This window comes from Sapajus apella, unplaced genomic scaffold, assembly GCF_009761245.1.
Source record: "Sapajus apella isolate SASKATOON/1434 unplaced genomic scaffold, GSC_monkey_1.0 scaffold13, whole genome shotgun sequence".
NCBI classification, from domain to species: domain Eukaryota; kingdom Metazoa; phylum Chordata; class Mammalia; order Primates; family Cebidae; genus Sapajus; species Sapajus apella.
The window spans coordinates 14,179,265-14,200,750 of record NW_022436953.1 but is presented as its reverse complement, the minus strand read 5'-3'; the positions used below and the strand labels follow the sequence as shown (position 1 = coordinate 14,200,750).

General features: G+C 47.9%; 1 protein-coding gene across 5 annotated transcripts in view; it reads right to left on the bottom strand.

Moving 5' to 3' along the window:
* The window catches only part of RBM20 (RNA binding motif protein 20), a 204,789-nt gene that overhangs the window by 14,394 nt on the left and 168,909 nt on the right, over positions 1–21,486 (bottom strand). For all 5 annotated transcript variants that reach the window (XR_004269967.1, XM_032281593.1, XM_032281592.1 and 2 more), the window contains exons 8-12: positions 13,955–14,034; positions 11,461–12,130; positions 4,764–4,868; positions 2,680–3,340; positions 1,018–1,152 (exon numbers count right to left, since the gene is read on the bottom strand). Coding sequence is in view for 4 of the 5 variants with exons in the window: in XM_032281593.1 (XP_032137484.1) it covers positions 1,018–1,152; positions 2,680–3,340; positions 4,764–4,868; positions 11,461–12,130; positions 13,955–14,034 (1,651 nt within the window). In the remaining variant the exon portion in view is untranslated. The remainder of the gene's footprint in view (positions 1–1,017; positions 1,153–2,679; positions 3,341–4,763; positions 4,869–11,460; positions 12,131–13,954; positions 14,035–21,486) is intronic.

Below are 21,486 nucleotides of genomic sequence, written 5' to 3'. Positions count from 1 at the left end.
CTCCTCTTTGAAAAGAGATTCATTCCTAGGTGATTCCGTTAGTAAACTCCCTCCCCTCTTCATTCCCAATACTTCCACCATTGAAGAAATCACTGTCCAAATTACAGGTAAGGAAACTAAGGCTCAAGAAGGGGTATGACTTATCTGAGGGCACACAGTCATCCACAAGTAGAAAGGACAGAAACCCAGGTGTCTGTTCAATACTCCTTCTACAAACTAGGGGAGTCTGCCCCAAACACAGTGTATTCAGCATCATTGCCTCAGAAAAGTTGGCCCTTTAAAGAGGAAAAAAAATGTAGCATTGTTCTGGGAAGGGCTGGAGCAATGAACAGTAGCAGAAAAGGCGTGTTTCTGTTGATTTTATGGAGGCTGCTGGGCATCTGCTTTTCTGCCTGAGTAAGGGCTAGGCTTAAAGCTTGGTGTCATCAAAAATAAAGCATTCCCCAACAGGAAAAACAGGCCCTCTCAGCTCTGGGTCCCCAGGCAGTGCTACTCAAGGCCTATTTTCATGGAGAATTTGGTCTACTATGGAAGACTGAAATTGCAAGAATCTTTACAGCCACCCCTTGCAAATCTAGGTTATTGCATCATACATTTGAAATAACAATAGGCCAGGTGCACTGGCTCATGCCTGTAATCCCAGCACTTTGGGAAGCTGAGGCAAGAGGATCGCTTAAGCCCAGGAGTTGAAGACCAGCCTGGGCCGCATATGGAAACCCCATCTCTACAAAAAAAAAATTTTTTTTAATCAGCCTGGCCATGGTTGTGTGCACCTGTGGTCTCAGCTACTCAGGAGGCTGAGATGGGAGGATCATTTGAGCATAGGAATTTGAGGCTACAGTGAGCTGAGATCATGCCACTGCACTACAGCCTGGGTGACAGAGTGAGACCTTGTCTCAAAAGAACAAAAAACAATGACAACAAAATGACAAAAAACCATCTCAAGCTCTTAAAGGTTGCTATGGAACTGTTATTTCCTAGATCCGAATTTCAGGAAGGGCTGTGTGTTTTGCTTACCTAGAGGAATGCTAAGTTCACTGAACACATCCTCTGGTTCCCAGGAGGGTAAAGAAAGGGGCTGTTTCAGTTCCACTTCACTGTACTCTGGTGACCTCACCTCCAGAGATTTCACTTCCATGTACCTGGAATTTTCTGCAAAACATGAGCCAAGACAAAAAATAAAATAAAATGAAATACAACATGTCTCAAAGAATCCCTGAAATTCTATCCTGCAAAGTATGATTGGGGATTGTCCCTTGGACTGCTAAATCACATAAGGCTGGGACAGTAGCTGCTAATTAGAACCAAAGCACTGTCATTAAGAGCTTTTTCCACTGCCAAAAGAATGCCACACACAATAAAGCTTGGCAAATCTTTGCATTTGGCCCGGGGGCATGGGCTACTGCTGCCTTCAGTTGGGAAGATCCACCCCCCCATGCCTCCCAGCTCAGTATCATTCCATCTCTGCAGGCAGAGGAATTACTGACGGGCAAAAATTGTGCTGACATCCACCGAGGCGAGAAAAACGGGCAATGCCATTGTCCCCCCAAGTTTGTCAAGCTGTTATTAAATATGAACCCCAAACCCTGGCTCAGCTGATGAGCCTCTAACACTGCCACATGTTAAGTCTATACTGCAAAATAAAAGAGGTTCAGTCAGAGTGAGGTGAAGATTTCACTGCTCCTTTTTTCTTGCCTTCTTTAGACAGAGCCTGGGCCTCAGGTTTCTCTGGCAACCAGAAGGCATTTCATGGCAGGGTTTCCATGGAGACTCAGATCCATGCAGGTAAAAAAACAGCTCAGGTCAGCTTGACACGGAAAAAACCCCAAGCCTCCCAGTTACCTAACAGCTCATGCCACCCACAGGGCTCTGGGTTGAAGTGTTCATTTTTAAGACTTTCCTCTGTATTTTCTGCCCCCGACCCTCACTTCAACCTCTGGTGTGCTGCAGGCTTTCTGTAAAGCGAATCTGTAATTATTTTCACAGAGAGAATCTTAAAGGCTACTATCCCTCCCTCCCCCGCTGCCCCTTGATGGATCTTAGGTTCGACTTGGCAGAGAAGACAGGGCTTAGCCTATTTTAAACTCTCTCTTTCATGATGTCACAGTGCCGGGCATAGGCACAAAACATCACCTTCAATGGAGTCAGAGAAGATTCTGAAACAAGTCCTGTATCACCACCAGATCCTAGCAAAAAATGGGTGTGAGGTAGTAAGAAGGGGAACCGCTGTGCCCTTTAGGGATCCCTGTTCCTTCTCCTTCCACTCCTTTCTTGACTCCACACTCCTGCCCCCATCACAGAAATAACAGCCTGGGTGGTCCTCTGCTGTGCAGGCACGAGAGGCTCCTCCTGATCTCCTTTTGCTGATAACTCAAGCTAATTTTAGCTGTCCCAGTCCATCTGGGCTCCTGTAAATGCAGAGCAGTCTGCCCTGAGTTTGCTTCTCAGAAAACATGCAGCCTCCTATCTGACTTCCTTTACACCACTTGCCTAAAATCTCTCACAGTTTAGCCAGGCTTTTAGAGGCTCGCCTCTGTTGCTCAATCACTTTCTGCACCCGCTTGAATGCTAGTTGAAACCTTACTTATGTTCATTCCAGCCTGCACATGCCCCCGACTTCATCAGGTGAGCAGGGGTCCAATCAACCCGACCACCCGTGAGGAAAGGGGAGGTAGTTACCCGGGGTCAACACTCCTTGGCAAGCTTGGCTTTGGAGGTCCGTTTCAGTGGGGGGGCTGGCTTTCTCCTCCAGGGGACTGTCTTCACAAGCCTCATCTTCAGGGGTCCCCCTGGTCTTGCAATCATCGACAAATGGGCTTGACTGCCGGGCCCTCTCGTCTGCTGGCTTAGGGGAAGACATTTGCTGGACCGTAGGAGCTGGATGAACATCTGAGCTCTCCACTCCCTTTGCCTCCTTCTCGTAGCAATCTGAATCCTCCAGGGAGAGGCCTGTCTCACTCTCAGCTGGCTTCCGCTCAGCATCCAGATTTAGGCCAGGCATTTCCACGTCCATGGCACTGGGACAGCTTGTGGAAGCAGAGGGCAGTTCTCCGGGTGACTTGAGGCTGATTTCTGCAGCCCCACTCCCTACAGCCTTGACTCCCTCCTTGGGGAAATCTTTGGCCAGCTCTAGGTCTAAGGTGGTTGTCACACACGGACATGTTTCTGGGCTGATTTTGTCTTTCTGCCCAATGGGCATGATTTCTTCCAGCTCTGGGATGTCTGGTTCCATGATAAAATCTTCTTCTTCCCCCACCTCGTCCACCGTCACCAGCTCCTCCATGTTAGTGGGGTACCAGCTCTCCCCCTCTGCCTCACTTTCACTCTCCCAATCATGTTCCTGTACAAAAATACAGAATGGAGGTCAGAGGGTGGGTAAGAACATTCAACCGGAAGGCACAAGCCTTGATCAAAGGACCCCTCAAATCAGGAAGAACCAGAGCATTCTTACCTCTACCTGGGACAATTACTGGCTGACTGTGAACCACTCAAGTCCCACAGCACCAACTCATCCTTAGGGTGATGCTCAAAATTTGGGATAGACCCTTAGTGCTTAATCCACCATATTTAAAGTGACAATAGGTACTCAATATACAGTTTTTGAATGCATGAATAATTAAGTTATAAACTCTAAATACTTACTGGGAGCATCTTTCTTTTCTTTCTTTCTTTTTTTTTTTTTTTTGAGACAGAGTCTCGCTCCATCACCAGGCGCCAGGCTGGAGTGCAGTGGCACAACCTCGGCTCACTGCAACCTCCGCCTCCCTGCAACCTCTGCCACCCGGGTTCAAGCAATTCTCCTGTCTCAGCCTCCTAAGTAGCTGGGACTACAGGCACGCGCCACCATGCCCTGCGAATTTTTGTATTTTTAGTAGAGATGGGGGTTCACCATGTTGGCCAGGATGGTTTCGATCTCTTGACCTTGTGATGCGCCCACCTCGGCCTCTCAAAGTGCTGGGATTACAGGCGTGAGCCACCGCGCCCAGCCGGGAGCATCTTTCTTACATGTGGGGCATCACTAAATGTAACTGCAGCAAAGCCCCTCACAAAATTCCCCTTAGCACCCTCTCCCAGCAGGGTTACATACACTTCCACAGCCAGGGCTCCTACTTGGCCCCTCCTAAACCTTTCCCCTTGGCATCTGCAGCAGCTCGTGGACTCAGGACTCCACAGACAGGTTTAGGAAATCAGCTTCCCTGCCAGTGATACGCATCTGTCCTGCCTCTCCTGACCAGAAAGGCATGAAGCTGGCCCATTCCAAGGACATTTCTTTTTGTTGGGACAGCCCCAGCCCAGAAGAACTGTAACTGGATTTTAAAATTTTAATTAAGTAAAACAATCTGTATAGGCACACTGGATGTGTTGCTAATCCTAGGGTCTGGGCCTGCTGAAGTCAGGGCCCCAGCCTGAGTGCCCAAAGCAGCATCGTGCCCCGTCCCCGCCAAGGGACTCGTCTATTTTGGGAGCCTGGCTCTGAAGCCTGAGTCTTTTTTTGGGCACATGTTTTCTCGTAGGAACACAGCCAAGTTGCTGGAGAGTGAGCAGAGCCCAGACATGTGGGTACAGATTGCTTCAATAAAAACTGTCCGAAGATTCCAGACACAGCCACTCCTCCGAAGTAGTGCTAGGAGGACTGGTTCATTCATGGAACCAACGGTGGGGTCTCAGCCATATTCTATCCAGCAGGACATCATCGGGCAAAAGGGAGACTCCTGTGACTCAGTCCCTCACGGCAGAAGTGCAGAACCTGAAACAAACTTTACCTTCTTTGTCCTTGTGTTTTCTGGATCAGAGAACTCTGTTTCTTTCTCCTGCCTGCCCATTGATTGAGGGCTTTCTTCCATGCCCTCCTGTTCCTCTTTTTCAGCCTTATCAAAGGAATAACAGAGCAAACCAAATCAACAGTGAACAGTAACAGGGAGAAGAAAAAAAGAATGATACTGAATGCAGGTTCCAGCTGTTCAGATGGGTTTCACATACAGCATTTGTTTCCTTTATCCTCCCAGAACCCCTCAGACGCAGCTGCTGTTATCATCTTTATTTTATAGATTAGAAAACTGAGGTTCAGAGAGGTAAAGTAATTTGCTTAATCACAGTCACACAGACAAATAAAGGCAGAGAAATATCTTGAAACCTGGCCTGATGTCTTTAAGGGGCTGAAATCCCTGGCAAATTGTGTATTTTCTTTTTTTGCGGAGTAGAAGTAGCCAAACTTGAACTGACTTGGACCGGACAAGACCTTGGTGTTAACCATCATGGTGACATTTCCCCAACAGAGTCATCTTGGCTGTGAAAAAGTCATTCAGGACACTTATAGGCAGAAAGTGCGTTATCACCCAATCAGAGTGCCCTCACACCTTTCTTTTGCCCTCTGTCCTGGAATCATAGCCCAGACTAGCACCCCCTTTCCTCCTTCCTTCTATTCTCTTCCCCCAAATAAGGACCCTCACAGTAGTGCCCATGTCTGTGAAACTGAACAATTGAAAGCAGGTGTTTTGTTTGAGAATTAGGGCCTCTAACCAGCCTTGAAGACAGGGGTCAGAAAATTACAGTCTGCAGATCAAGTCTGACCTGCTGTCTGTTTTCGTATAGCCTGTGAGCTAAGAATGAATTTTGCATGTTTAAATAACTACATTTTAAGTGATTATAGAAGTGCCCACATAAAATCCTCAATTTCACCTCTTGGCCCACACAGGCTAAAATATTTACTATCTGGTCCTTTGTAGAAAACTTTGCCAACTCCCATGTTAGAATTTTCTGAGGGATATTCTCCCATGACTTAAACTTTGACCACCAAATCAATAACTACTCCGGGGCTTTCTGGGGGGCAAGCTGCAGTTCTAGGACATTCTTGGCTGAGGTTGGTTGAAATAAACCACTCTAGTTCTGATTTCTTACAGACACACCCCCTTGAGCTTACTAGGAGCCAGCTGGAGCAGAAGCTCAGGGCTGACTGGTTTCACCAGTTATTACCGGACAGGGACAGGTGGTTCAGATCCTCAAGTCCTTTCTCTTTCCAGTGTTTGGTGTGGGAGATTCCACGGATGGCTTTGCTGAAGTCTACTGTGCGAGCCTGAGTGTAAAGCAGCTACAAACACATTTTTGGCTATTATAGCTTCCACCAACAGGTGACTTTATTTTTAATCTCCCTGTGTCAACTATCCATGGCCTTCTCTTGTCAAAATAAACAATCCTTACCCTTCCCAAGCAGTTCCTGCAGCCACACTCCCAGATCAACACAGTAAAGGGACCCCTTCCAGTTCAAGTTGGGAGAGGCAGGGACGGTCTTGCCAGCCGGGCTGAAAGCCCTCCACCAAGCAGACCCCTGCTCTTCCTCCCTGCAGGCAAAGGAAACAACCTTTCAGGGCTTCCATTGCTTGCTCTGGGATCACTTCCAGGAGACAGCAGCAGCTTAAGGGGAATAGACCCTTGCAACAGGTGCCCCCAGCTGCCCATACCAGCTCACAGACCGAGACGTTAGGTGCCAACTGTTGTAAGCCGGGCTCTGCCGCCCCAGGGCCCGGGCTACCGAACCACGTCCAAACTGGTCTCCCACTTCTGCTCTGTACCCTCTCCCATATTCTTCCCAAGGCAATTAAGAATGATCATTCCAAAGCGCAAAAATGATCACATTCTCACCGTATTTTTTCTTTTCTTTTTCTCCGAGATGGAGTTTTACTCTTGTTGTCCAGGCTGGAGTACAATGGCGTGATCTTGGCTCACTGCAACCTCTGCCTCCTGGGTTCCAGTGATTCTGCTGCCTCAGCCTCCCGAGTAGCTGGGATTACAAGCATTTGCCACCATGCCCGGCTAATTTTTTTTTTTTTTTTTTTTTTAATTTTTAGTAGAGACGGGGTTTTACCATGTTGGCCAGGCTGGTCTCGAACTCCTGACCTCAAGTGATCCTCCCACCTCGGCCTCCCAAAGTGCTGGGATTACAGGCGTGAGCCACCGTGCCCAGCCTCCTCACAGCATTTTCTTGCTTAAATACTTCATTTGCTTCCCCTGGTACTTAGGATAAAGACAAAAATCTTCAGTCTCCCTATAAGACCCTGCATAGCACAGTCCCTGTTGGTAAGTCGGCCTCGCCTCCTGCTACTCTAACTCCAGCTCTCTGCTATGGCAACGCTGGAGCCCTGGAACTGCAAACAGGTCCTTGTGCATGCTGCTCCCTCTGCCTGCTGGCTTCCTTTTCACCCAGTCAGTACTCACCATTCCCCCAAATCTCAACAGTCACAGGCCCACCCGGGAAGCCTCAGATTGACAACAGGCACTCACAGCATTGTGTGCCTTCATCTCCTTCTTAGCGCTTCATACTCAGGCTCGTCTGTTCATTTGAGAAATCACTGGATTAGCATTTTTCTCACTAGCCTGTGAGCTCCGTGAGCCCAAGGGACATTTCAGCGTCACTAACTGTGACCCCAGCACAGGTGCTCAACAAATATTGGTCAATAGAAGAATGAAATTGGTAGAAGGGGGTGGGGTGAATGACAAGTTTGCACCTGTCTTCCCGCAAGGCTGGATCTTGTCTAGGCTCTGAAGCGAGTGTAAGGGTTTTAAAAATCTTCTCCTCAGCCAGGCGTTATGGCTCACACCTGTAATCCCAGAACTTTGGGAGGCCAAGGCGGGTGGATCACGAGGTCAGGGGATCAAGACCATCCTGGCTAACATGGTGAAACCCCATCTCTACTAAAAATACAAAAAATTAGCAGGGCGTGGTGTCACATGCCTGTAGTCCCAGCTACCCAGGAGGCTGAGGCAGGAGAATCGCTTGAACCCTGGAAGCAGAGGTTGCAATGAGCTGAGATTGTGCCACTGGCACAATTTTTGAGACTCCATCTCAAAAAAAAAAAGAAAAAAACCCTCTTAGGGATTGGTTATACCAGGGGTAACATTCTGGGGCTCTTGGATGGCATCTGGTCAACAGGTATGTTTTGGTCTGTACTAGACGTTTGTCTTGCTCTAAAAAAAGGGAGACATTTGACAGCGTGGCATGCATTCCTGTATGGTGGCCGTAGAACGGAGCTGAGCGGTGGCTCCGGCCCCACAGATGGCACAGCTTCCTCAGTCAGCCATGGTCCCATCACGCTGCCCTGGCTTCCCTTCCCTAGGGACCTGGGCCTGCCGCCCTCAGACCCCCATCCCAGCAGGATGTAGCGGTGTTTCTTCCCCAGGTTTTCCTTATCTGTGACTTGATTTCTTTCCTCCTTCTGTGGCCAGGACTGGGTCTCAGGTATGGATGCGGCCATCCACGACCACAGCACGCACACTGGCTTCTCCACCAGGGGCACTTTCTCCAGACAGCTCAGGATTTTTCATGAACATGAGCTCTTTAAAGTACTACAATAGTCTTGTGATCACACCCATTTTACAAACAAGAAAACAGGCAGAAGAAAACAGGGTGTGACCTGGTTCTCAGGAACCAGGCCTTTGCCACCTGTTGTCTGACTCCTGGGGAAGTCCTCTGGGGTCTGGGCTTTTCTCAAGTTCATCATACAGAGTTTGAGGACAGTGCAAAATATTCTCTGTTCTGCTGTCATTCCAACACACAGTGTTGGACCCCTGGCTCCAAACCTACAGAAACATTCTGTGAGAGGCCCCAGTAAGTCCTTACTGACCCCACTCCAGGGCTGTAAGAGGCAGAACCAACTTGACCAACAGAAGTGTGAGGAAACCCTTGGGGCTTTCTGAGACTCTTTTTCCAACAGGGCCTCTGTGGATGACACATAGTGTCACCTTACATGAGCAGTGTTATAGAAGCCAATGAGAGCAGGATGGTGAATCCCTAGGAGGAATCGGGTGGCCGGAGCAGAGTCTCAGGAGTATGAGTAGAAGCGCGGGGAGCAGCTCCACCCCCAGCCTTGAGGGACAGAGGGTTGGCAGGCTGGCAGTAGCCACATGAAGCCCAGGCTTTCCTTGAGCCCCTGCCAACTCTTGCTCTCTGCCCATCACCCATCATCAGCAACTTGGTCACCTCCAAGCAGATACACTTTTAAAAATGTCCACTGGTTCACCAGGTCCTTTGAACTGAGTTTAAGTCCTTGGTGAAGCACACTGTGTCTTCCATGAGCCCACCTCACCCTCTTCCCTAATCTCATCTCCTGTGCTTCCCCCCGCTGTGCCAGTTGGGACAAATTGTGGCCAACTCTGTAATGGGCGAAAAAAGATTACCGGTGTGCTTCCACTGGAATGCTGGGCATTTGTCTAGCACATCCTTTCAGGGTATCTGATTCTATACGAGTCTGTACCTTTCATTATGTTGAACTGAGCTATTTTACAACTGTGTAAGTTGCATACAAATGATTCTTGTTCCTAGAAATGCAAATGAATTGTCTCTGCTGGAGATGCAACTGATTCCCTGCCCCTGTGGAAGGGGCCACTTTTACACCTATTAGCAAATTCATTTCCGCATTCCTGATTGCCTGTATATGTTGCCTGCTCTTTGGATTCTCTTTTGAGTTGGTTTTTGGATCGTATGATGCCCTCATTAATTAATGAGTTGAATAAAACCTTTGACATGTATTCATTATATATTTGCACCAGAGTCATGATTTTATTCTTTAAAAATTTTATCCCTAATATGCCCTAAAGATGCAGCCATGCCAAATATCTCTAGATTCTTCAAAAATAGTCTTTCTTTTTCACTTTTGCCCTTGCTGCTGCTTCTAACAAGAACCCCGGCTGGGCACAGTGGATCATGCCTGTAATCCCAACACTTTGGGAGGCCGAGGTGGGTGGATCATGAGGTCAGAAGTTCGAGACCAACCTGAGTAACTTGGTGAAACCCCATCTCTACTAAAAATACAAAAATTAGCCGGGCATGGTGGTGTGTGCCTGTAATTCCAGCTACTACTCAGGAGGCTGAGGCAGGAGAATCACTTGAACCCGGGAGGTGGAGGTTTCAGTGAGCCAAGACCACACCACTATACTCCAGCCTGAGCAACAGAGTGAGACTCCATCTCAAAAAAAAAAAAGAGCCCAAACTGCTTTTTCTGCTTTTGATACTCAGGTCAAATGTCACCTTCTCTGAGCAGCTCTTCTCCTATCCCTGTGCACAGTTAATAATTGCCCACAAAGCAGCTCAGCCGCGGTAAATGCCAATGTGAGTCCCACTGTATGCAAATTATTTTTATATTAATAGGTCTGTTTCCACCACTGGTCTTCCTTCTGTGCTGTAACATGGACTGTGTCCTATTCACTTGTGGCTCGCCTACACCTAGCACACCACCTGGCAAAGTGGCACTCCATCTATTCATGTGGGAATGAATGCTGAAGTAGCATCCAAAAGGTTGACTCTTTAGTGTTCATGCAGTTGAGATTTGGGCTCCTTATTTGGGCTCAGTATTCTCACCAAATCTAGGTCAGAATGACTAGAAGATATGTGTGGAGGCTTTTAAAAATCAGGCTCCTTATGCAGATTGCCAAACCTCACTTATCCCACCCCTACTTAAATACAGAAGGCTCTGGCAAGAAGGAAGTATAAGCCAAGTTAGAATCTAAACCTGGTACCCAGGATCCTCTTTGTGACACCCCTGTGTGAACTGAAGTACTGATACAAGTCCTCAGACTTTTCAGATGCTGGAGTGAAGGTGCCAGCCAATTGCCATCCTTTTTCTTTTTCTTTTTTTTTTTTTTTTGGAGATGGAGTTTCGCTCTTGTCACCCAGGCTGGAGTGCAATGGCATGATCTCAGCTCATCGCAACCTCCACCTCCCGGGTTAAAGTGATTCTCCTGCCTCAGCCTCCTGAGTAACGGGGAAGCATGTGCCACCACACCTGGCTAATTTTTGTATTTTTAGTAGAGACAGGGTTTTACCATGTTGGCCAGGCTGGTCTCGAACTCCTAACCTCAGGTGATTCGCTTGCCTTGGCCTCCCAAAGTGCTGGGAATACAGGTGTGAGCTGCTGTGCACACCCAGTTTAACTTAGTGGGTGGTGGCGGCTTCTCCTTTACCGCCTCTCATCAGAGCTCCAGGATTGGTAAATGATTTTGGCAGGACGGAGACAGAATGGACCAAATATTTAATCTCCCTTGGCAGACTCTTCGGGTACAAACACCTCAGGGCCGCTCCTTACTGGACAAACAGGACTACAGGCCTTTCCATCATGTCCCGCCCTAACTTCTAGTAAAGGCAACAGGTGCTGTGGGATTTGGGGCCAGATCTCCTGGGTATAATTCTGTGTCTGCCATTTCCTGACTGTGTGTTCTTGGACAAATAAGGTAAGTTCTCTGTGCCTCAGTTTCCTCATCTGCAGTAACAACAGTACCAAGCTCAAACGTTGGTACTCCAAACCTGGGAGAATTAAATGAGTTCATTAAGTGTCTCGCAGAGTGCCTAGCACATAGTAAATAGCCAGTAAATGTTCATTCATTCAATAAATGTTCATCATCATCATATTATTACGGTTATTCTCCTTCAGGGCCTGCCTTGCCTTACCTGGGGAAGAGATTGATCATTACCTCATTCTCTGCCATTGTGTTTTCTTTTCTATCGTCAGCTCCTTCTTGGTCTCTATCAGGTCTCTTGGTTTTATTTTTCTCATTCTGCTTGGACTTGATGCCCTCAGGGGCCCTAGTGACCTTTGGCCCCAGCCCATCTTCCTTGCCTGAGTCATCGGGATGGGGGTGTCTGCTTTCCCGCAGCCTGGCCTCTTCTTTCCTCCTGGACCTCCCGAGGGCATCCTGCTGCTGCTTCAGATACTTGTCCGACTTGGCTTTGGGCTCTTTTCGGTAGTAGCCGTCTTCGCGGCTTTTGTAGCTGGACCCAGCGTGGGGCGGGTTGGGAGACCCAGACCTCAGGTACTTTTCCCGGTGGGGCCTCCCTCCTTCCGGTCGCTCGTCCAACTCCGCCTTGTCCAGTTGCCGGGGGTGGTGTTTACGATCATGTGTCCAGGGCTCCGTCCTGTCCCTCTTGTCATCACCGTTCTCCCTCCAGGGAGCCGGGTCTCGTTCTTCCTCCCTCCTGGCATAGGGAGAGTGCTCCCAGGAGTCACGGCCATTGCCCCAGTCAGCCCGGGAGGGGCCTGGAGGGCTGTGGGAAGAGCTGCAGGAGGTGAAGCTCGGAGTGTGGGACCGCGGGGAGAGTGACCGGCTCACTGGACTACGAGACCGTGGCCTTTCTGGGCCATATCTGCGACGGAGACAAGGGGCAGGATTTAGAATCCTCACACCCATCCCACCCCACCCACACACAGATACACAGTCTCTCTCTGAGATATACTGTGCATGTGGCTATGCACCCTCTTAACGCCCAACTGTACAGAACCACAGACGGTGCTTGGGAAGAAAGCCTTTTCCTCCCTCCCGGCCTCTGCGAGGAGGACTTTTCCTAAGCACAGCACTGGCCGAGGCTCTGCCCCTTTACACTTTCTGCTTCTGGGAACTAGGAAGAAGAACTGGGTTGCTTTGGCTCGGCTCCAGCTTGCCTTCTCTTAGAAGTGAGCTATGCTCAGGGAGTGGACCTCTGACTCTCCTCCTGGGGTTGTGCAGGGTGGGTACGGGGGGGCAAGACTGCCCTAGTCCAGCCTAGTGGGTAAGGCTGCTTAACCCTCGGTGCCATTAGCCAGCCTCTTAGCTACAAGACTTGAAGCCACACCTACATTTGGGCTCTATCAGAATAAAGCCAACCTCTTAGCCTCCACTTTTCTCATGAATTTCTCAGGTCAGTTTATGCATGGAAAAGCGATGCTAACTATTGGGGAAGGCAGGCTCAGAGGTTAGAAAAAGAATTAGGAAGGCATTTTAGGGTTGGAAGAGACTCTAGAACTCCAACCTACACATGTTTAAGATGAAAAAACTGAAACCCAGACCAGGACCCCAAACTGTGTAAGGTTCAGAGCAAGACTTTCTAAACGCCCTCCACTCTGCTGCAGAATTGCAGGTGGCAAGATGTGGTTTCACATGTCTTTAAAACACCCAAATAACCACAATTTTAACAAAACAGACAAACGAATAAACAAATACAGATTCTAAGCCTGAACAGTTACATATAATGATACAGTAAACAATACAGATTCCAAGCCTGAACAGTTGCATACAATGATATACACATACACAGATACACATGCACTCTGAATGCTGTTTGGTTATTAAGCAGGTCAACTGAGTCATATATCTGATATTCTAAAAGGATGGGCATTTTTTCATTTAGTTCCCAAATACAGGAAAACCACGCAGCCCTCACTGACCAGGGGACACCGAGGAGCATCTTGCTAGGACCAGGCTGCCTTGACCATCATGGGGGAAACAGCCTGGGCTTGTGCCCTCTACAGGAAGTGAGAGCACCGCCTGCGGCCACCCCAGCAGGAATCCCAGGATGTGCCAGGAGGTGCCTGCTTCTGCAGTTTTCTACCTTGGCTCTCCGCAGGAACTATCTTTGTAGGGGAGTGACAGTGGTCAACCTGTAGCCCCAGCTTGGCCTGATCACAAACTTCAGTTGTAAGAAATAGGTTGGAAAACGGAATATATTCAATGTTCAGAGAAAGTGACTGTTGAAGTAACTGATTATTTTTTTTGAACCATCTACATTCTACTTTTTACATCTACATTCAGCTCATGAAAAACCAAGAGCTGGCTCTAAACAGAAGCCACATGTACACACACACACACACACACACACACACACACACACACACTACTTTTAGGCTGTTTTAGTAGGGTGTAGACTTGCCCCAAAGGGCCAAATATTAACAGACCTTTTCCTATATTATTTTTCAGCAAAGGTGGAACAGATGAAGGGAAGCCCAGCATTCTCCCGAGGTTAACCTGAGCAGTATGTCTGAACTGGACTGCTGTTTCTCATGGGGACCATGGAAAGGTGGGACCCAGGAAAGCAGATAGATGGGTTAGGGGCAAGAGCAGGGCACAGTGTGACTCAAACACCCCTAAGAATGAGAAACAGGAGTGTGTTCCCACTACCCAGAACCTGCCTGGAGACTTGGGGCTGGGGCCTCACCTGTCTGCTTCCCGGAACAGGTCCCTCTCCCTCTGGGAATGGATGTCCTGGATGATGGCAGCCACAGCCTTCCCGGGTTTCTAGCAAAGTCAGAGAGATCACCATCAGATCAGAGATGGCCTTGCAAACACCAGAGGGAAGCAGCTCTGACCTGGGTCGTTCATTGCCTGGTCCGCCAAAAGGGACAATGTGCCTTGTGTAAGGAAGACAAAAAGTATAATCCAATGGATGAGTGTGAGTGTGACGCTGAACCGGGTAGGGCTGAGCGAGCCAGAGAACACTGAGTGGTCCATCGAGCTGGGGAAGGAAGGAGCCTGGTGTTCACATCCACCTGCTGGGGACAAGCAGCATTTGTTAATACCCACTTCTGCCCAAATAAAAAAAACATTTAAAATATGAAAGAAAGAGAGGGAGAGAAGGATGGAGGGAGGGAGGGAAGGAAGGAAGGCAGGCAGGCATGCATTTTAAACCTGGAGAGACTTGAAGATCATTGATTGCTGTCTCCACCTTTTAGATCTGTGGAAACTTAAAGCCAGAGAGGTTGAGGCAGGGTCTCTGCCAACTTGTGTCCCATGCAGATGGTGACTCTTGGACTTGTGTTGGGTTAAGAAACACTTCAAGGTCACACAGATAGTGAAAAGAATCAGGACCTGACACCAGGTATTTAAACTCCAAGTTTCCTTCCATGCCCTGTGTCCCCATCAACACCTCATGTGCAGGGATCAGCCGATGCTCAGAGTAAATCTGTGAGGAGGATGGCACAGCTGGAGTCAGGCTTCACAGCTGAGGATGGCTGCCAGCCAGAGCTCCACCCTTCCTAGGGATCATTAGATGGGGGCTATGCCGGGACAGGACCAACCCCAGCCCCCCGTTCACAACCAAAGCCCTTTCCTAAACCCAGAATGGACATATGATAACCAAAATAAGTAAATAATAAATGATTTTTAGAAAGAAATTCATAAGCATAAAAGACAAGTCAGGAGCATCTTCCTAAAGACTATGCAGAATTCATCCCTGAGATAAAAATCTACCAAGCAGGGTGAATTTTAAGGAATGTGAGTTATATCTCAATAAATAAAGCTGATTTTTTAAAAAGACTAAGACTAAAAACCCTCAGTCAATGTAAACTTTTGATAATGGCTTTTATTAAATTTAATCAACTGCTTTTTATCCTTGATGTTTTCTATGTAATTTACAAAGAGCAATTTTGTTTTTTTTTAAAGAAACAGGGTCTTGTTCTGTCACTCAGGCTGGAATGAAGTGGCACAATCACAGCTCACTGAAAGCCTCAACTTCCCAGGCTCAAGTGATCCTTCCACTTCAGCCTCCAAAGTAGCTAGGACTACAGGGGCTCACCACCACGCCTGGCTAATTTTTTAGTTTTTATAAAGACTGGGGCTTGCTATATTGCCAGGGCTGATCGCGAACTCCTGGGCTCAAGTGATCCTCCCACCTTGGCCTCCCAAAGTGCAGGGAGTATAGACATGAACCACCACACCCAGCTAAATAATGCAATAAGAGCCATACAAATGTTTAAAAGCATCAGTATCTCATTTGACAGATGGGAAACGCAGGTCCAGAGATGTGATCTAGCTGGACTAGCATGGATGAGTACTCTGAGTGGCGTGGTTGATTATCTGTTATTGTTGAGACAGAGGGTTGGGCTGGGAAAAACACAGAGTAAAGGTGAGAATGAAGGAGGAGCTGCCTCTGCAGTTTCAGGGAGAGAGGTCAGCGCTAGGACACAGGGAAGAGACACAAAATGTTCAAGTGAGAGAGGGACCTCTTGTCATATGGAGATGCTAAATGAAAGAAAGTCAAAGAGAAGGCAGTGACTCCTTTATCTGTGCTTGTGAAGAACTCAGAGATTAAGAAGTCAGCCAACCCCCCATTCAAGAAAAGGCCCAGGAACTTAGCACTGGGCAGGATGTCCACTAGAAAAGGCACCACAACTTTGGCAAATGGTCCCTTATGTCAAATGAGCTGTAGAGATTGACCTTCTGTAAAGCACATGAAGGGGCCACCTGCAAATAACCACATCACCCAAGACTCACACTGGCCTCCAGCACCTCAGCCACTTAAACTGGACCACAAGCAGAGACCCAAGGCCAAACAAGGATAGAAACCAAGGCTGTTGGCATCAGCCAAGAAGAACGCTGCTGCCCAGATGTCTCCTTCTACCCCACCATGTGGCTAGAGATCAGCCAGAGTTGGTTCTCACTTGGGGTAAAAGAAGAAGGCTCATTTGGAGCTGACTGTACTTAATGTGGATCCCACCAAGCAGGTCTTCCTCCTGCCTGTCCATCCTGGGCCACGAAATGGATTCCAGCTACTGTATCATCAAGGGAAAGCCAGCTGGGATGGCTGGTCCCTGAGACGACCTGCCTCAGCACTGCCTTCACACAGGCACCAAGGGAGCAGCAGAGCTTGGGAAAGCTGGTGGGAGCCATCAGGATCAAGACAATGTCATGAGATTTGCCATCTCCAGGGACACCACAAACCAGGTCCCTCCCAAATCTGTGGCTTGCACTGCCAAGCTAGAACAGACCAAGGGTAAAGAATGTGCCCCCAAACTGGGATAAATGTACATGGCAGCTCTTCAGAACATAAAAATAAAATTCCCCATGGGGGTTGGATTGGGAACTTCCTGTTGTAAAAAGAGTCTCCAAGATTCCAGTTTTCTTCTGCTCTTCTGGAACCTCATATCCTCCTGATTATTTCTTCCAGCACAGATCCAGGAAAAACAGAAGTGGGAGGAGGATGCCCTTGGCAGAGAGCGGCTGAGGTTTTGCAAATTACCCAGGACAGAGTGACTGTGAGGGTGGGGCTCAGGCACATGAGGGCAGGAGCAGGTCAGGCCAATGCCAGGGCCAGAGGCATTCCTTGAGCTCTTGGTCCCTTCTGCACCTTGGTTATCACAGACAGCACCCCCAGGCCCTTCCCTTCTGAGTGCCCCCTGATGAGGGGCCGAGCAGGCTGATAAGACACCCCAGATGAAAACATCCTCTAGTGGCCCATGCATTTTCCCAGGGGTCTAAGAGGTGCAGTTAGAGTAGACCTAGAAGAGCCTCTTTTTGGCTTAAACATTCCTCTGCCCCTTATTTTCCTAACCACAGAACCTCCTCCTGGGGTCACTTTCAGCCCAGCACCTCCTGGAGTTACTTCTGTCTGGATCCCAGGTCCCCAGGGAGGGGCCCCCTGGGCTGATGATCTTTATACAGCCAACACCAGCACAGAGCCTGGCATGGAACTGGTGCTCCCTAACACCCATCCCAGGATACATGGCTGGAGAGATGGACGGATGTAGCTGCAGAGAATGAATACGAACCTGCAAATACTACATGGTGGGGCTAGTGCTCACAGGTACTGTGATCCCTCCTGAGCATCAGAGCATCTGTTCTGCTATTTTAGGTGGTAATTGCAAATTGTTTGTGCTCTCTGGACCAACTGCTATCTGAAAAGGGGACAGAAGTAGCCAAAGATTTTTGGATAAGATAATCGACTTCAGAAAGCCCTAAGAAAATTCTCCCCACCTTCTTCTTTGGCCAGCCTCTGTATTCTCTGGTTAAAGGTATAAACAGGGCAGGTGAAACAAAGTTGTAATCACCCCAGAAAAATTGAAATAGGAGAGAATAGAGTGGGTCTATGATAAAATTTTGGTTACCTTATTATAGAGAATTTCAAACATACAGAGAAGTAGGGAGAATGGTTTACTGAACCCCCAAGAATCCACTACCCATCTTCAACAATGCTAACCAGTCTTGTTGCATCTTGACACGATTTTGTTCTGTGCCCCCACCCAAATCTCATGTTCCATTGTAATCCCAAATGGTGAAGGTGGGGCCTGGTAGGAGGTGACTGGATTATGCGGGTGGTTTTTAGTGGTTTAGCATCATTCCCCTAGTACTGCTCTTGTGATAGAGTTCTCATGCGATCTGGTTGTTTAAAAGTGTGTAGCATCTCCCTGCTCCCACTCTTCCTCCTGCTCTGGCCATGAAAGACACGCCTACTTCCCCTTTGCCTTCCGCCATATTGAAAGTTTCCTGAGGCCTCCCCAGCCATGCTTCCTGTACAACCTGGGGAACTATGAGCCAATTAAACCTCTTTTCTTTATAAATTACCCACCCAGGTAGTTTTTTGTTTTTTTTTTTTCAACGGTGTCTCATTCTGTGGCCCAGGCTGGAGTTCAGTGGCACAATCTCGGCTCACTGCAGCCTCTGTCTTCTGGGTTCAAGCGATTCTCCTGCCTTAGCTTCCTGAGTAACTGGGATTGCAGGTGCGTGCCGCCACACTCTGCTAATTTTTGTATTTTTAGTTTAGGTTTCATCATGTTGGCCAGGCTTGTCTTAAACTGTTGATCTCGATTCACCTGCCTCAGACTCCCAAAGTGCTGGGATTACAGACATAAGCCACTGTGAGAATGGACTTCATAGCACTGTGAGAATGGACTAATACACATCTGTACTCACCACCCTCTTTCCCCACCCCCAATATTATTTTGAAGCAAAGGTCAGACATTGTTATCTTTTCATCCATTCTGTGTGATCCTGCTCAACAATCCCACAAGGGACCATCTATAGCGCTCAGAGTTAACCCATCTTGCTGCTTTTAAGACAAGGGTGAGATTCCAAGCCCCATGTGGTCCTAGAAAAGTGCTGTCATATTAAGAGGGAGGCACCACAACTTGGAATCTCAACCCAGGAAGAGCAGCCCCAGCCCTTCCCCCACCTGGTTGGGTCACCCAGGATCAAGGCTCATTGCCTATGGGAAATACTTTCTCCACCTGTAAAGGTGGGTTAATGAGGCCCATCTGGCATCCACTGAAAGCCTCAGGGCATGGCAGGCTATACCCATAAAAGTCACAGAGTGCTTGGCCAACATGAGGGAGCTGCTGGAGAGTTTCATGCCCTCTGACGACTCCACAACTGTTTTACACACTTCAGGAGTCCTGGGAAGATGCTGAAACCTTCCAGATGAGCCCAGAACTCACCTCAGCCCGATCCTGTCGAGGCAGCCCTGACTGTTACAACGTGACCAGGCTTTCTAGGCTCGACATCCTCACTCGCCCTCCTCCTGCCTGGAAGCCTCTTCTCTCTTTAGCTAATTCTCCTCTTCTTCAAGGCCTTGCTTCAGAATCTCCTCCCTTTTATACACCCCTCAGTCACACTGCCTTTTGCCATGGAACTTCTGGTAGCTCCCGTACTTATGCACTCATGTTTAAATCTTGTGCTATTTTGCACAAGAATAATTTGTCTCCCAATTGGAGAGTGAAGTCGTCTCCCCAAGTGAGAACCATGCCTTGTATACTTTGTAACTATTACCACATAGAGAAGACCCTCAATCATCTTCCCAACTGACAGCACCATGGACCATTCAAAGACTGCTTTCCAGGGCCAGAAGCCCCCTCTGTAGTGAGGAGACTGGCAAGACCAGTGACTCCGAAACCAGGTCCTCTACCCTCAAAAGCACCTGGGAGTCTCATTCCCACCCCAAGCCTATTGAAGGAGAATCTCTGGGCAAGAGGACTGCCCCACAAAAAATCCCCTGATAACTCTCTGATGAAATGACTGGGAAACACTGGTTTAAATTATTCCAAGTTCGCTTCTGCATCAAAGAAATTATGATTCCATACGTATTGACAAAGTTTCTATAGAACAACCCAGAAAATATTCCAATCGTCTTGTCCAGGTCTGCAGGAAGAAGAGAACTCACTTTTCATTGTTCCTTCAGGTTTTCTCTTTCTCATTCATTTTGCATATTTATCAAACATCTGTTCTGTGGAAGGTTCTGCTTCAAATACGCTGAGGAACAGAACCTTTGCCACAGGAAGTATGGGGGGAGATAAGATATGTGCATGAGAAAATTTTCAAGAGAGGAAATGAAAAATACCTGAAAATCTCTCCTTTCTCTCCCTGCGTTTTGCCTGGTGAGCGAAAGATAGAGGAGAAAGAGCGATCAGAACTTCTCCCCACCTCTGCTAACCCTGATGGGACCTCACTGTGGCCCCTTTGGCCCAGAGACACACATGGATACAGTGTTTGCCCCGTACCTTCCCAGTAGCCACTCTCCCTCCTCCTGACAGCAGCTGTTCCTCCCTCCTCTTGCTCCAGAGCTCTGCGTGGGTCTTTGCCCCAGCTCTGAGGATGTAGCAGATGACACGGGTCCAGCCAATCACAGCATGGCCTAGGCCTGGCCAGAGATGAGCTCAGGGATGTGCAATGGTGCTAAGCTGGTCCCGTCAGAGTGACTCTCTCAAAAGTCCCAGGACTTTTGTAGGAGTTTCTAGGAAAAACTCTGGCTTCCTCTTGTTGAAGGAAATGGAAGGGGAGAAAGAACTGCTGGGGTCACTGTAGCCATCATGCCACCTAGAGGAGAGAGCCTGGCCCATCCCAGGGAGCCCCCAATAAACAAAGCCAAAAGAGCAGAGGGCAGAGTGGAGGGAAACCAAGTCCTCATGAAGGTGTCTGCGTCCTGAATCCAGCCATACCTGCAGCCAGAGTTATTCCCGGACTTTTCATTTACATGAATTCATATATATATATATATATATATATATATTTTTTTTTTTTTTTACTTAAGCCGACATGCTTAATGGAGATGAATTTCTGTTACTTGCAGAGTTGCAGCTGATTCGTATCAACATAGGGACCACAAAGCATGCATTACTATGTAGTGGGAACATACTTTAAGATGTTTTCACATCTGTTATTCCATGCGACCTTCACAATGACCCCACGAGGGAATATGGCAGCTTGGAGAGCAGAAAAGCCCTGCTAAAGATCAGAAAACAATGTTTAAAGTCTAAGTACCAGCAGCTGCATCTCTTGGGACCTCGTTAGAAATACACAATATCAGCACTGCCTTAGACAAGCTGAATCAAACTGCATTTTAACGACATCCACGAGTGATTTGTACGCACACTGAAGCCTGAGAAGCTCTGTTAGAATACTGTCTCTGCTGCTTCCCGGCTGGGTGACTATGTGCAAACTACTTGATTTTTCAGGTTTTTTTTCATGCAGACAACAGACATCGTAATAACACACTATAACAATGCAGCTTTCGTGCAAAACTGAAACTACTAAGTTTTAATTGTAGCTCTTCCAGTAGCTAAATACAATCCTGGGCAAGTTAGTGAACTTCTATTAGCTTCAGATTCCTCATCTGTAAAGCTGAGATAATAATACCTGTCTAACAGGACTGATGTCAGGATTAAATAATGTATGTAAATTGGTTGATACATTATTTGTCCCAGAGTACCAGGACTCAATTAAAGGTATATATTGTTGTTATTGTTGTACTCTGATAATTACTGCTATTATCCACCCTATATACCTCACAGGGTAGGGTGATTATGAGACTCCAAAGATAACATATGAAAAAAATGCTTAAAGCCACATAACTCAAGTATGGTCCTTTCCTGATCTGGAAACTGAGGTTCACAGAGGTTAAGCAACTTGTCAAAGCTCACTAAAGCAGGAAGGGGTAGAGCCCAGGCTGACATCACCACCTACCAATCTGGCATAGGTCACACG